The sequence below is a fragment of the Scomber japonicus genome, chromosome 12 (assembly GCF_027409825.1).
Source record: "Scomber japonicus isolate fScoJap1 chromosome 12, fScoJap1.pri, whole genome shotgun sequence".
Taxonomy (NCBI): Eukaryota; Metazoa; Chordata; class Actinopteri; order Scombriformes; family Scombridae; genus Scomber; species Scomber japonicus.
In genome coordinates this window covers 14,581,178-14,596,939 of record NC_070589.1, presented here as the reverse complement: position 1 = coordinate 14,596,939, position 15,762 = coordinate 14,581,178, and the positions used below count along the sequence as shown (strand labels likewise).

The 15,762-nt window shown below is 41.3% G+C and overlaps 1 protein-coding gene across 2 annotated transcripts in view; it reads left to right on the top strand.

Annotated features, from left to right (window-relative positions):
* Positions 1–15,762, top strand: part of epha4b (eph receptor A4b) — an 84,477-nt gene that overhangs the window by 15,649 nt on the left and 53,066 nt on the right. Inside the window, exons 2-5 of one of the 2 annotated variants that reach the window (XM_053329373.1) lie at positions 201–265; positions 5,782–5,982; positions 7,059–7,166; positions 7,703–8,054. In XM_053329373.1, the coding sequence (XP_053185348.1) occupies positions 201–265; positions 5,782–5,982; positions 7,059–7,166; positions 7,703–8,054 (726 nt within the window). Of the gene's footprint in view, positions 1–200; positions 266–5,781; positions 5,983–7,058; positions 7,167–7,702; positions 8,055–15,762 lie in introns of those variants that run through there. The other variant, XM_053329374.1, reaches the window with a different exon arrangement.

Genomic DNA, 15,762 nt, shown 5'->3' with positions numbered 1-15,762 from the left:
CACCGCTGTCATACTCCAACACAACAAAAGACACCCATGTTGTACAAAACATGACAACATCTTGGAGTTTTTATATGGAAGGTTTATGTGGTGCATTCAAGAAAACAATATGTCCACACTGTAAATGGAAAACATTATAAAGAGATTTTTCAATGAGTGTGTATTGATGTGTTTATTCTCTCTCTTCTGTGCTCTTGCAGTTACGTTGCTGGACTCCATGTCAGCCTTGGCTGACCTGGGCTGGGAGGCGTACCCTAATGAGGGGGTGAGTATATGCAGCACACTTACACATACTTACACACACAAAAATAATCCACTCTTTATGTTGGACCTGGCAACAAAAATATAAATCTGATCACAACTAGAGGGTTTTGTTGACATGTTTCATATTCAGGGAACGAGCAAGGACTCAAAGCTAGCAGCAGCAGTGGAGTGTGTATTTTAGAGAGCACCGGGTTCTTGAGTACTCCTTGCTAAATCGGGAGTCTGCAGGGGGAATTTACAAATTATTTCTGCTGCGCTGAAAATGCTGTGGCACTGGAGCCTCCATTTATTACGGGTTGTGATTTTCGGGACAGAGTGAAGGGACGGGGTGGAGGGGTAAATATTCTTACGTAAGAGGAGATAGTGCGTACAAAGTTGGGTGTTATTTGCATGTGTGTGTGTGCAGGGTTGCGTAACCAGGCTTTTGCAGGTATAGGGACCAAGGGAGTCTGGAGTGCAGCCACCATGCATCACAAAATGACAACAGAGAAGTGAGAGGAAAGGAAGAGGTTGAGGGCGCAGAGAGGAAGAACGATGAAGTGCATTCAATAAAGAAATAAGAGCAGGTTGTGTATGTCACTCTAGTGCAGGAGCTGTTGAATGGCACTGAATGAATTCTATTTCCCCTTGAGTCACACTTCCTCTCCACTATTCAGCATCAGTGTGTTAAATTGCAGGATGCCACACGTGGTTTCATGGTTTTGCGTAGCAGAGAGAGGCAGCTGAAGTGAGCAGAGCTAAGCAAGGTTGTTTTCTCAAGCAATCAAGGATATCAAGTTCACTTCATTGAAATGCACTGATTGTGTGGCCATGTTGTGTATGTTTGTGTATGTTTTTTTTCTCTCTTCGCTGAGGTCCTTATAGAAAGCAGAATGTGTTCCATCTGTGGCTGAGCCATAAGGTTCAATCTAATGTTGAAAACCAAAGAGTGCACATGTTACTTTTATTGAAAATATGGTTCAGTTTGTGGTGACTCAATCATGGCCCGGAAAGGAACATTTGTTGTTAGTTTACCCTCAAAGAAATGTGTTTGCTGCAAAGTAAAATGTATATTTCAACCCTGTCCTGTATATCTTTTTTATGAACTGTCATCACAGTGGAGGTCTGGCATGGCTTCCCTATGTGTGTACAGAAATTCAAGAGAGAAGACGTAGAACTTATTTTGTTGAAATAGCACTCGGAAGACATTTCAAGAGCAGCTCTGTGTGCCTCCACTCAACTCGTCTATCATGTAATACTACAAATACAGCCTTGTTCACAGACTAAGTGTTTTCTTTGAGTTTCTTTACTGTTGGTACAAGCTTCATTAACGGCTTTATCTGACCAAGGAAATTATGGAATTGGATAAAGCTGGTGGAGTCTTTCCTTTCATGGTCATTGTCATTTAGTCTTGTAGTACATGATGGTGATGTTATCCTTCTCTTAGCTGAACATGAACCTCCCTACTCTTCCTTTGTCTAATCATTGTCAGTTTAGAAGACAAACACAGAAGGCTAAATTGTATGAAATAAACAGCTGCCCCTGCTTTTAATGGCTAGAAGACAGACTGGCTTAAAGAAAAACAAAGCAATTCAAATTGACAGACGTGAACTGACACAAGTAATAGATGATCCTGCTATTTGTACCTGTTTTTAAAAATCAATATAACATTGCCAATTTATTGTGACATCCTGGTATAATTACTATAAGAATTGACAGTAGGGTAAAGAGGATTTGGCTCTGTTTCACATCCGATATCAACCAAATTGGTTTCTGAATTTGCTTTGAAAAAAACAAAAAAAACATCACAACCCTCACAACAATTGAAGCAGGGGAAAGTTGTGTCATTATCTACACACATTCCTGCCTGTTGAATCATGTTATGTGCTCAGCCAGTACAACTTATTTTTATTGTTTGGCTGTTTTCTTGAATTTATTCTCTGATTTTGTAAGATGTACTGTATTTTGGCTTCATGAGGCTAATTGTCTCTTGCCACACAAGAGAAGTTACTAGATATTCCTGGATAGACAGAGGCAACAAGTATTGTTTTGTGTGTGATAATAAAGAATCTCCTCTGGTGCTGTAAAACAATCCAGCAAATTTGTGGCATACATAATAAAAAAGGTAGAACCTGCTGGTCTTGTTTGTTTATATATATTTTTACACATATACCAGTCCCAATATTGAAACAAAAATGTCTTATTAATGGAAATGGTACAAGAATTTCATCTAAAGGAGAAGGAAAAAGAGTAGAGAATGAGAGGACAGTGATTGAGACTGAGAGAGGAAAGGTGCCAGGGCTGTGAGAAGGTCTTATGTTTCATATAAAGGGGATTATCTAGTTGACCTTTGATCTTTAAACCTTGGGATTGGTGTCAACAAGAAGCAATTCCCACCAGTCCAAAACTACTGTCTACCTGAATTAGTCCAAAACCACACATGACCCCCACAGGTCATGCTTAATCCAAGCCGTGCAGGGCCGGATGTGCCTGAGACTGAGTGGAGCGACCCACTTCTGTCACCGGGCGAGGGTGTTCCTCTTGAGGGACACAAAACAGATACGTCTTAATGATGGTTAAAAATGGGAGGCCCCACAGCATCTCTTCTCTGCCAAAGAAGACCTCAGCCTTCATTACTCCCCCAGCCCCCTCTTACTCCTCTTTCTTCATCTTCTCGTCTTTTATTTTCCCTCTCCTCTCACACTGAATCCTTACACTAAGCCAGAGCTTGTTCCAAAGTTTGGAAGCCAATTACGTCCTTGTAGGTGTACCCATCAGATGATTGCAGGAGGGATATTATGTTAAGCTGGTGAATGGTTGAACCTAAACCCCAATCTGACATCTCTGCTTCACTTCAAAGCAATCAAGTGGGCTCTGTGCTGATTGGCTGTGGTGATTGAGGGTTTAGGCAGGAGGGGTTTCGTTCTGAATTTTAATTAGTGTTCAGACTGAACCAACACACCACTGGCAACAGTTCTATATGTGTGTGTGGACAATTGAGAGACCCGGCAAGAGAGCTTAAACTCCTCAGCCTATCCAAACATTTTCCCAGTTGCGCCTTTTGGTCGATTTTCCCTCAAGCGGCAAGCATATCATTAGTAAATATGGAGGCAGGCAGGTTGTTTTCATGTTCACAGACACACCTGTGCTTTACACCAGGAAAAAGTGACAATGAACAGGCTCGCCAACTAGGGAAATAAGTCGCTCACTAGGAAGTGGCAGTAATCCAGCCACTCCAAACTCTGCCTACAAAGAAATAAACAAAGACATCATAAAGCCCTCTTTATCCCTCAATGACTATTCCCATAAAGGCTTTAATCACCACTCCCCAGGGACTCAGCTTTCTGTGTATGCCTGTGTGTGCGGGGTGTGTGTGTGTGCCCGTCCTGTGATGTCCGACTGGTCTCAGCTCCGCACAGATGGGTCTATTTAGCTGCCAGGCGCGCCTATAATTTACCAACATTCATTCCTCTCTCTCCCCTCTTCTCTCCCTTTCCTTTTCTGTCTATTGTTTTGTTCTTTTAATTGAATCGACTGCAGTTGAACACAATGACTCTCAGTTCTGCATGCACAATGTCAGTAATATATCCTTTATATGTAACCTTCAAACTTTTAACTGGCTGCCAGGGACATTTATGTCAACTGAGTATAGCAGCTTAAACAATCGTCTGCCTCCTCCTCCTCCTCCTCCTCCTCCTCCTCTTCTTCTTCTCCTTCTTCTTCTTCTCCTCCTCACATTTCTTCACTCACTTTGTCTCTGTTTCTCTAGTTGAAGGATTGCTGGGTCAGGATCAAGAGAGAGTTGGTTTTGTTCAAGCTCCAATTCATACACAGTTGACGTTTCAGCAAAGGCTGTGGAGATTAAAAGCATCTGAGTGTGTGAGAGAGCTGGAGAGTGTGCACGAGTCTGTGTGAGAATGTGGGTTTTTATGTGGATCTGTTTTAGTGCTCAGGACTCAGAGGTGAAATGCGTCAAGCTTTTGCCGGGTTGTTGGGCCATCACATCAATTTAACCTCAAGAGTAAAACCTTAGCATGGAGTCTGTCTGAAAGTTTCTTAGCCTTTTATTACTGCTTTTGTTGCTTGTTATTGGTTTGGCCAATGTCTTTGCCTCTCAGTTCATCCACCATTCACCTTTCATTTAAGTTGTAGGACACAGTAGAGATGACAGGTCTGAATGTGTGTGTGTGTGTGTGTGCGTGCGTGCGTGCGTGCGTGCGTGCGTGCAAGTGTGTGTAATGCATGTTTTAGTGCATGCAGGTGTTTATTATGTGTTTGCATGATCGGACTACTGTAAGGTGATATGTGCTCATCACTACAGAGCTTAAAGCTTCAGTCTTTAAGATGATGACAGGAGCTCAGAACAAAGATGGTGGTCCTCTTATCCCTCACCACAAACTAGGACTCATCTAGTGTGTGTGTGTGTGTGTGTGTCCAAGAAAATCCAGTTAGCTTTGCGTTCAATGGATCAGATATCTTGAGTCACTGAAACCACATTGGTTTATTTTCCCTTTCTTTAAGGAATAGAAATGTTTTTTCTGTGTGTGTGTGTGTGTGTGTGTGTGTCTGTGTGTCTGTCTATGTGTGTGTCTGTGTGTCTGTGTGGATTGTACATGTGTATGTGTGCTTCTCTACGTCTGTGTGTGTATGTAGATAGCAATGTTTTCCTGCTCATGCGAGAAGTGTTCTCAATTACTGCCTTAGTCAGAAGTGGAAACAGATGGTAGCAGATGACGGGAGACAAAGTAGCTCTGTCCTACCTACTCCTTCTCGCTCTCTCTCTCTGTCTCATATACACACACATATACACACACTTCTTCCTCTTAAGCGCTAAATTGTGCATTCACTTTAGAAAAATACGCTCACTCTATGCACACGTGCAGCATAGACAAAGACAGTCCTTCAGTCATCTTGACACAGATCATCACTCACACTCACCCAGACAGAACATGCAGGCTTAGGGTTGGTTTGTGCTAAACCACAGTTCACTGAACCTGGGCCCAGTTTCCCATAAGCAATCTTTGCACTGAGATCTCCTTTGTCCATTGACTAGCGATGAAATAAGATTATCTTAAAGCTAAGTGTTGTCAAGCCAGCCACTTGGTATTTGATTTGAAATGTATGTTTTCGTTGAAGTGGATTTCTCAGTTTCTCACCTTTTTTCACTCACTCTGTCCTTTCTGATATCCATCTTTCACTCTCCCTTCCTCCACCATCCTTGTCACCCATTTTCTCCTCTTGTACCTCCCTCCTTCATCACTCTTTTCCCACTTTTTTATGGCTTTCTTACACAGGTATTTCCTTCCCTGCTTTCTTTTTATACTCTTCCTCTATCTTCACTCACCCTCTCAATCTGCTTCCCTGCTTTCTACCATCTTCCTTCCCTTCCATAAGCAAAAGAAGTCCCACTTCTTTTTCTTGCTCTCCATCTAAAAAAACAAAAAGACATTGATAAAGGCCGGAAGATCCCAAATCTATAGTACGATAAAATATGTTGCAATAAACCTTCTTTTTCCATCTCTTCCTTTTCATTCTCAGTGGGAGGAGATTAGTGTGATGGATGAGAGGAACACCCCAATGAGGACCTACCAGGTGTGTAACGTCATGGAGGCTAACCAGAACAACTGGCTGAGGACGCGTCACATCAGCCGGGAAGGAGCGCAGCGAGTCTATATCGAGATCAAGTTCACCCTGAGGGACTGTAACAGTCTGCCCGGGGTCCCTGGTACCTGCAAAGAGGTCTGCACCACACAGGATAACACAAGTTTTTTAACAAACAGGCAGCATAACAAATGTTCCTGCAACTAGTGTGCATGTTTAAACCCTTCCAGTGAGCAGGCCATTGAGGGCTAGCCGGCTCCATCTGTGCTGCTTTGTGGCTGTGCGCTCTGAATTCCTTTTTAAGAAAGACACATTTGTTTATTTTGGAGATCAATAGTACAGGAGTAGGTTTGATTTTTTTAAAACCGTAGAGGTAGAAACTGGAGAGAGTCAGTACAGATTATAGTAACTCTGTTTATCTAATCAGCTCATTTGTTGATTTAATTAACAAAATCAGCAAATTAAATTGAATAATGCTTATCCACATTTTCAATTAAACCTGCCTGATCTCCCCTTTTTTTAATTTGATACAATTATGCTTTATTGTTTGCTTTTGCTGTTTTCCCTTTACAAGACCAAATGAAACATGTTTTTTTTTTTTGAGGAACAAAGTTGAACATGAGCGAATGTATTGTATTGTTTTTTTAACTTTTCCATTCAGTACACACTCAACACAATTGCACACCCACACACACACAGATGTTGATGGCTGTGGAAGATAACAAGGGAAGAGGCAGGGAAAGATTGACATGAGAGAGAAGCTGCAGAATAAAACAAATGATGCTCTAGAGGCTTCCTTTGTGGCTTCTCGTATATTTTAACTTCTGATATAGTTTTTACTGTCCCCCATTCGCTCATGCTAGCCTGATATCACTGCTCCTCTGTATTCATATCTCTCCACTTGGCCTGCCCCCTGCACCCTTTCACTGTTATTATATCTGTAGAATGAGTAGTGGAGATAACATAAGCCAATATTAGAGCTGCTGCGCTTTCATGGAACTGCTGAGAGTGTTGCTGACTGGCCATCGAGACAGATGGACTGAGATTTGAGGAGAAGCAATGGAATAGTGAGAGAGCTGTGGGGGCCTTGTTAAAATTTTACATTGAATGGATTTTCTCTCTTTTATGTGTTTTGCTACACTGTGCGTTATTGTGCTCTGTCTGATAGCTTTTCATAACAGTCCCGAAGTTGACGAACACTATTTGTTTTACAGACATTCAACATGTACTACTACGAGTCCAACAATGCCAATGTGTGGTTCATTAAAGAAAGTCAGTATGTCAAGATTGACACCATTGCTGCAGATGAGAGCTTTACACAGGTATGGACACACATGCACACACACATACACATGCACACACAGAGCATGAGATAACACATGCACATACTCTACATACTTACACACACAATACACATTATATAAAACTGGGAATGAGGGAATACAAAATAACCTAATACATTTCCAATTGACATTTAATTAATATTAATGTCACCAGTTCTTATATCCACTTTAGTTTTTCCTGGCCTGGGGACTGTTTCCTCTCTGACTACTACTCTCAAATAAAATGAATTAGGAACAATAAGTCAAATCTTCCCCAGGCTGTCTAGTTCTTATAATGTATTTTTTATACTTAGAAAATAAATCAAGTTTTGAATATGGGTTATATTTAAACTTAAATATCTTATTCAAATTCCTTCCAAAATTGTTTTGAGGATATGATCATTTATGTTTTTTAAATGCAGCTGAATTTCTGACAGCATTTTGACAGAATCCTGTTTTGACTTTATGATATTAACATTATCTGTGCTGCTCCTATTCAAACTTCCTAACACATGTAAAACATCTCCTGGCTACAGGTGGACGTTGGTGACCGTGTGATGAAGCTGAACACAGAGGTGCGGGACATCAGTAACCTGAGTAAAAAAGGTTTCTACCTGGCCTTCCAGGACCTGGGCGCCTGCATCGCTCTGGTCTCTGTCAGGGTCTTCTACAAGAAGTGTCCCCTCACTGTGCTTAACTTGGCCCAGTTTCCCGACACAATAACTGGCGGAGACACAGCATTGGTGGAGGTCCACGGTATGTGTGTGAATGCCTCCGAGGAGTTTGAGGCTCCCAAGATGTACTGTAGCGCAGACGGAGGCTGGCTGGTTCCCATCGGGAGGTGTGTGTGTAAACCAGGCTTTGAGGAGAACAAGGACATCTGCCAACGTGAGTGGGGTGGGGGTCCCGGGGCATGTGTGGGAATATGTGAATGTGTGTTTGTGTGCGTGAGAGAGAGACAGACAGAGAGACATTTGAGTGCATATTCCATAGTGTGTAGCAGTGTAATGCACAGGTCCCTGACAGCTTAAAGAAGAGCTCCTGAACAAAAGCAGCAATCATATCTGTTCTGCTCTAAGATGTGAATATGTGATGTGTAAATGTGTGTAAATGTGTGTAAATGTGTGCGTGCATCTGCCCATGACTGTTAATCTTTCTGGAATGTGCGTGTGCAGAGGCATTTCGGCACTCCACATTTCTGTTGTGAAACTGAGGATGCTATGACTTTTGTGATGCACTTTGTGAGTGTGTAAGTGTGACTTTGTGTATGTCAGTGTGGGTGTCATCACTTCGAGTGACTTTTATTCAGCTCCCAACACTGCGAGGACACTTCTTGCAGAGAAAAGGGTAGGAGTTGCTTTGAGGCATCTCTCTCTTTTCTTTTTTGTTTTGAGTGTGTATGTTTGACAGAGCTGAATATCTCATTTTCCCTGCTGAGTAGAGGAGAGAAGTATGAGTGTGAGAGTGTGTGTGAGAGAGTGCTTATTGATGTGTGTTTGTGTTGTAGGAAAGGAGGAAAAGGTATGCTTTAGGAAGCAGATTATTGAGTCGTAAAACTCCACAGATTGTGTGCGTGCAGTGTGTGTGCTATCTGTGTGTGTACATACTGCGAGTGCATGGATTTGAGTGAGCTAGCCATATTAGACTCACGCCGTCACCTGTCCCCATGGGCTCACTTCCTCCCCAAAACGAAAATGGAATCATAGATATTCATCACTGCAAACTTGGAATTGGTGCACATAATGCAATTTCAGTTGTTTTGGAGAAGCAGCAGCCAAGACGGCTGGAAAACTTGAGAGGGGCCTGCCTGCAGGTCTCCTCTGTGGCGACGGTTCTGGTGCAGGCTCCACTTTGAGAGCAGCTCCACTGTCAGGACAGGAAATAGGACAGGATATAACATGTAGTTTTTTTCCACCTCGCATTAAAATCTGTAGAAAAACATGCCAGACATGCCCTCGGTTGTTTTCAAGAGTCGTACATAGCACAGTGGTGACAACGTGACTGTGGTCCGGTTTAAATTCATATTTAGTGGATTTAATAACTACATCAAAGAAATATTTTTTTTTAAGTAGTTTAATGTATTGTTGTTGGGAGCTGTGCTCTATGTGACTTGTGCAGGCTTCTGTGGTTGGCCTCTGTGCATTCAGTTACTATACTGCATCAATGTTAGCAGAGACTTAGTTGTAGGCTAAGTGCCAGTAAAGCATTGTGACTCAGCATTAACTCCGACTCTTACTTCTCTTGCACACTTGGTATCTTACACATAGTATTTGAAGAAAATGGGAGAATTCATGGGAAACCTGAGAATAGTATTTTTTCAGTATTACTATGGTTTAAATACTGGAAATACATTGTTTTGAGTTACATACGGAAAAGGTTTTCCTTAAAAAGTCTTAAATACGATTTTCAGAATTTAAGGTAATAAAATGTCATAAAAAATTAAATTCAATTTTTTTAGGTCTTGAAGTGATGGGTAGAAATATCTCCCCACAGGTGTGGTTTGGTGTTCATTGCCAACTCACTTGAGTCCAGATCTTTCTTTTCTTCTGATAATGTTTCACAATTGCTTCTCCACAGGCTTCATGCTCTCATGAAGCTAAAATGATATACACTAATACACCAAACAGTACAGATGATGTTCAGCTAAAGGTCAGTTCAGAGACATATTATTTCTTATGGTCACTAGAATCTGGATAATAATGTTTTTATTGTGACAATGGCCAGCATGAAAGAGGGAAGTGGACATTTTAATTTCGTGACCACTTAGCTGGAGTTTACAGATTGAATGTTAAAGTGAATGAAAGCTAGATAAACTATAACTAAATATGGATAATTAACTGTGTCAGAATGAACAGAAAAGCTTCATTGTCTTTCACAATGTTGTCAAAATGTACATTTCAGCAGTTTGTAGTTAAAATTCAAATAAACATAAATAATACATTTTAAATCAAAATGCTTCTCTTTAACACAAGGAGTTTTACCTAATGTAAAGTGTATCAGGCTTCAAATAATAAGCAGTGTTTGTTGAATCCTTGAGCCATAGGCTACATTATGACTATCAATAAGAATAACTATATTAAAAGAGTTAACCACTATATGTTATATTGAAAGAATAAATCAATCAATTGAATCAATATGAATAGTTATATTGGTAGTCCATCACTTTATTGTATGTTGACAGATATATTGCTACATTTAAATAATTCATAGGACACTATATCGTTACTGCATTGGTTGAATTATGTAATAAACATCATTGACAAAATCACATTAAAACAGCAACATGTTTTTGCCATGACAGCTAATAGTTCTGTGGTCTTTTTTCCTGACAGCGGAGGTATCGTTTTGTGCGCTTTGTTTTATTTTGGTGGCATTTCCTGTCCTGACAGTAGAGCTGCCCTGAGAGTGGAGTCGTCCCCACAGAGGAGGCCTGCAGACTGTTTTCGAAAACTTGGCAGTTGGGCCTAAAAGAAAAGTGAACAAGAACAAGCTGTACTGTGCAGTTTGCAATCTGGTAATGTGCACAGATTGTGGCAGAAGTCTGGCTGCATCTCAATCATGAAAAGCCGACTGTTGAGCTACATGTCTGTCTCATAAAATGACACACAGTTGTTAGTTGTATGACAGGTCATCACAGCAATGATTTCACTACCCACAGTTGGCAGGCCTCCGTTACATTCCCTGTATTAAAACTTTATTTAAAGTCAACCTGACGCAGCAAAGCGGTTGACCTCTATGATCTCTATGACCTCATCAGTCTGCTCCCTGAGTCTTATCTCTCCGCAGAGAATAAATACAGCAATGTAAGCGCGTTTAACAAGCTAGCTTTAACTCAATAACATTATGCTTGTGTGTATGTGATTGAGTGCATGTGTGCGGTAGTTGTATCCCGAAGTAATAATGTCTTATTGACAGTCTGAGGTCAGGGGTCGGGAAATATATGTGTCCCTCATCTGGTACAATAAGTTATGGTCAGTACAAATGTGGATGCATGTGCTTGTGTGTGTCTGTGTGTGTGTGTGTGTGTGTGTGTGTATGCAGGAAAAACAGGTGTCCAAAGTCTGCGACAAAGGAAGAGATGCCAGCTTTTTGGTTTCACTTCATTTCAAGGCATATTTTCCGGTGTAGCAATTATTCTGGAAACAATCAACTAGCATTTTCCAAAAGATTTTAATTCCTTTGTGGTGAATTGAAGTTTCTGTGCTGCAGGGATGTCTGCGCCACCTACTCAGTATTAAGAAACACATTTTTGTGGGATCTCAAGAAGGATTTGCATAGCAATCAAATTTCCTCCTCATACTGGAGGAGAATTTGCGTTTTTCTTTCCCCAAGTCATATTTGTTTGTTTGTGAAAAAATGCCAAATTCATACCCCGCAAACCAGCCTCTTTGGTTAAAATTACCTGCCTGTGTTCCCTTATATATTAGATATTGTTCCCTTCCCTTGTCAAAATCTCACTTAGCCAGCTAATGTAACTGCATCTGTAATCAGCCTGCTTTTAACAAAGACATGAGAGGACACAGAGAAGTACAACAACCCAGTGCGTTGCGCTTTAATGTGTCCCTGAGAGAACAAGGGCCAGGCTTTTAAAGAGTCCTCTCAGCGCTCGGCGTCAGCGCCAAACAAAAGGTTCCTGCCCTGACACAGTCTGAAGGTCTTCCATAGGGAAAACACACTCTGCTAATGCATTTAAATCACCCTCTCTCGTTTGCTGTCACACAAAGAGATGAAGGGGTGAGGTGGGGGAGAGAGTCGGGGCTAGGACTGGAGGGGCATTTGTAATTATCATCATCGTGCAGGTGAACAAGCCTTTTAATGGGCACCTTGAATTCTCTTTCTCTTGTTCTTTTTGTGCGTGCTTGTTTTTCTTTCTTTTCTCCAATTTAGCTGCTCTGATTCTCATTGTTGTTTCGTTCTTATGTTCTGTATGAATATTCCCCTGGTGTTTTTGCCCCTCTAGCCTCCTCTATTTGTCTCTATGTCACCCTTGTTCTCTATCTCTGACTCCCATCCTCTCCCCCTCTCTCTTGGTGTCCCCATCTCTCTCTCTCTCTCTCTTTCTCTCTCTCTCTTGGTGTGAGGCGCTAATGGAATCATTACTAGCCTTTCTGTGTTAGACAAACACCAGACACCTCCAATTACAGCCTTTTTCCCCCTCAATCTTCAGCTCTCTCCCCTCCTCTCTGCTATTTTCTAACCATGCTCTGGTGTCTGCTTCTATAATGGGACTGTTCTTCCCCTCTCTCTCTCAACAAGCCCCCCATTTTGCTCCTCAACCATCCCTTCTGACACTGTCTTCCTTTTTCACCTCTCCATTTCTCTTACTGTCTCCCTCCTCTTTCTCCTTGCTGCCGTCATCTCCTCTGTCTGCCCTCGTTAAACATTTATAGATCACGGGTTCATCTTTCTCTATTTCTATTTTCCCACCCCACGTTTCTTACTCCCTAAAGTGATGTGCAAAATGTGTTTAAATGTGCGTATGTTTTGATGTTGTTAATGCTGGACACTGGATTAGATCTGCTGAATTGCTCACACAGAAAGAGGCTGTAATATGTGTCAGTACAAGCAGAGTGAGCAGGAGCAGAATGTGTAACAGGAGAAACAGATTTGTGTGTCGTGTTGTTTTAATTTTGAGAAACACAAGCACCAAAAAACCTGGTTGTGATAGAACCAACTTGTCGATAATGATGATAACAATGTCATACAAGTGATCACAATTCATTTGATGACAGTGTTATTATAAATAGTTCTTACTGTCAATAAATCCTATAAAGTGACAACTATATGAGCAAACAATGTGTAAGTCTATCCCTCAATACTCTCTTTCTCTACCTACCCTGTCTGTCAGCCCCAGACCCATTTGTTCCGTCTGAAGATGTAAATCTTCTAAAAGCATGTCATAAATATATTTCAATCTCAGATAGGAAAAAGTAATTTAGATAGTTGTATTTTTACAGGTTCTGTCATTTATTAATAATTTCCAGTAAATAGAGACAATGTTCTGAGATGGAAGACATAGCAAGTAAGAAAATTATATTTGTGTTTTAAAGAAAAACCAAGAAATTGGAAAGGACCTGCCCAGATCTTAATGGCTGGAAAAAATGACAGAGGTCTATGTGAACCTTAATACTAATTCCCCACATTTAATTGTATGCTTGGCTATCATTTCCAACTACACAGAAAAGTAAATTTGCATTTCTGCATGTTCAGCTGACATATATGTATATATTTATATATTTTTAAGAAATGATTAAGACATTTTTGCTTCACTTTTCAGCCATAATTGCTTTACTAATGATTTGACAAAATGAACTACAATGCATGTTTATTGTAAATGAGGAATATATCATTCAGTCCACCACTGTGGCCTAGTAATATATTTTTTAAATAGTTTTTGAACAACCATGAAGGTTTAAAGCACAGAAGAATACAGCATATCAGGCTTTGGCAAGGCAGACAAATGCTGTTGGTCTTTTAATGGAATTTGTTGGCAGTAAGAAAAATATTGAATATCACCAGACTTATCCTATTAACCTTGCCTCATATTACATATTTCCCCTTTTCCTTTATGTGTGTCCTTGTGTTGTTTCATTCACTTTGTTTTCCTGTGTACTGAGGCATGCACTAAACACACTGCTGCTCCTATGACAGTGGTTTTGCTGCTCAATCACATGAATTCATACTCATCCTCTTTGTCACCAGTGGCGTTACATAATCTCTCTCTCTCTCTCTCTCTCTCTCTCTCTCTCTCTCTCTCTCTCTCTCTCTCTCTCTCTCTCTCTCTCTCTCTCTCTCTCTCTCTCACTCTTATTCAAACACACACTCTCTCCTTCTCTCTCTCTCTTCCTCCCTGCCTCTCTGTCACATACATTTGCACGCCCATGTCACTTCTCCTCCATCTCTTTCTACCCCATGCAGAGGCCTCGGTCTGTGTAGCCGAAGCCCCCGTGTCTTTCACTCTCTTGCTTTCTTTTCTCTCTGTATCTTTGTCTCTTGTGCATTCTATCTCTGTTTTCCCTTCTCTGTTTCTATCTGCCACTGTTTCCTCCTCCCACCCCCTCCATTTCCACCTCGTGCTCCCTTGCCCTGTCCTGCTGCCTCTCTGTCTCACAGCTGGTAGGGGATGTAGTGAAACCTCTCCTGCTTTAAACCCTAGGGGTGCATGCTGAAGGGCAGGAGTGTGTGTGCGTGTATATGTGTGTATGTGTGTAGCTGTGACTCTGTGTGAGTTTGTGTGTGTGTGTTCTTTCCTTCTCTGTGTGTCTGACAGCACCAATTACTGCCTCAGATGCATGAGAGATGGAGGAGACGGAGTTGAGAAGGACAGACACCTGTCACCTCGACACAAGTTCTCTTGCTCTCATCTCTCCTCACTTTCTCAGCGGGCAAAAGTAATATAGGTCAGCATGACATGTTTCTAGTCTGTCTGTCGGCTACACCTGTCTAATGGTCCTATTCCTCCTTTCTTCTTCTTCTTCATTTCGTTTGTTTGATGCTGCCAATACGGAGCAAGAACTTAATTTGCAAGAGGAACTTTTCAAAGTCACACCACACATCCTCGCACTGATTCCACTTCTCTCCCCCGCTGTTCTTTTCACTTCTCAAATTGAATCAGAATCCAAGTGTGACTCACTTAGGAACAAGTCCAATGTCCCTCTGATCCGGTGGGAATCGTCAACTACAGTATGTGTTGATTTGGAACACTGTTGATGCCGATACAATGGGTTTCAACTCAAAGATTTCCAAACTTGAAAAAAAACAACAACAAAAAAACAGTTTAAAGGAATCGTTCAGGTCAGCAGTTTTTTGGAAATACGCTTACTTTCTTTCTTTAAGGGATGACATTAGAAAATCACTCTCATGTCTGTATGCTAAGTATGGCACTGGATGATTAGCCAAGGGGGGAACTGTTATCCTTGCCCTGTCAAAGGTTTAAAAACATTCCATCAATACCTCTAAAGATGACTTATTAACATGTCTCATGACTGTTTGTGGTTTTAGAGGGAGCTTGTATATGATTCTTGGCGATTAATATCCAGGCTAAGCAATAGTGTGTAGCATCCTGAAGTCTTATCATCACAGTGAGGATGCCAGGTTTAGTACCATCATGCCTGGAAAGAGACCAAAACAAAAACTGGTGCTCACCGATCGTACAAATATCTGGCATCCCGTGCTATAGCTGGAGATGCTGCACAGAAGTGCTGTGCAGATGGATAAACTGTTGCTTGCCTTAAAATAGCCACAATGTTGAACTATTCCTTTAAGGCATAGCCATGTACAAAAGCCAGGCAAACATCACGCTGCTTTATCCCCTTACACACTCTAAACCCCGTTTGACCATGACTATGAGATCATAACTTTTGGGAGGGATAACTAAGGCCTGTACAATGTTTCAGAATTGTTTGATATATTTGGAAAACATTGCTCAAGCTGTGAAGGGGAATTCGGCTCTGTCTGCCCGGCGACGAGGAGCGATCAAAGGCCTGTTGCTCAGCCGTTTAGTCGATCAGACCTGGCTTTGACCACAACCCAGCAGGAAAGGATTTACGGTTAAAAAAATAGAAGGCTTTGTTTGTTCTCCCCGAGAAAACGTACA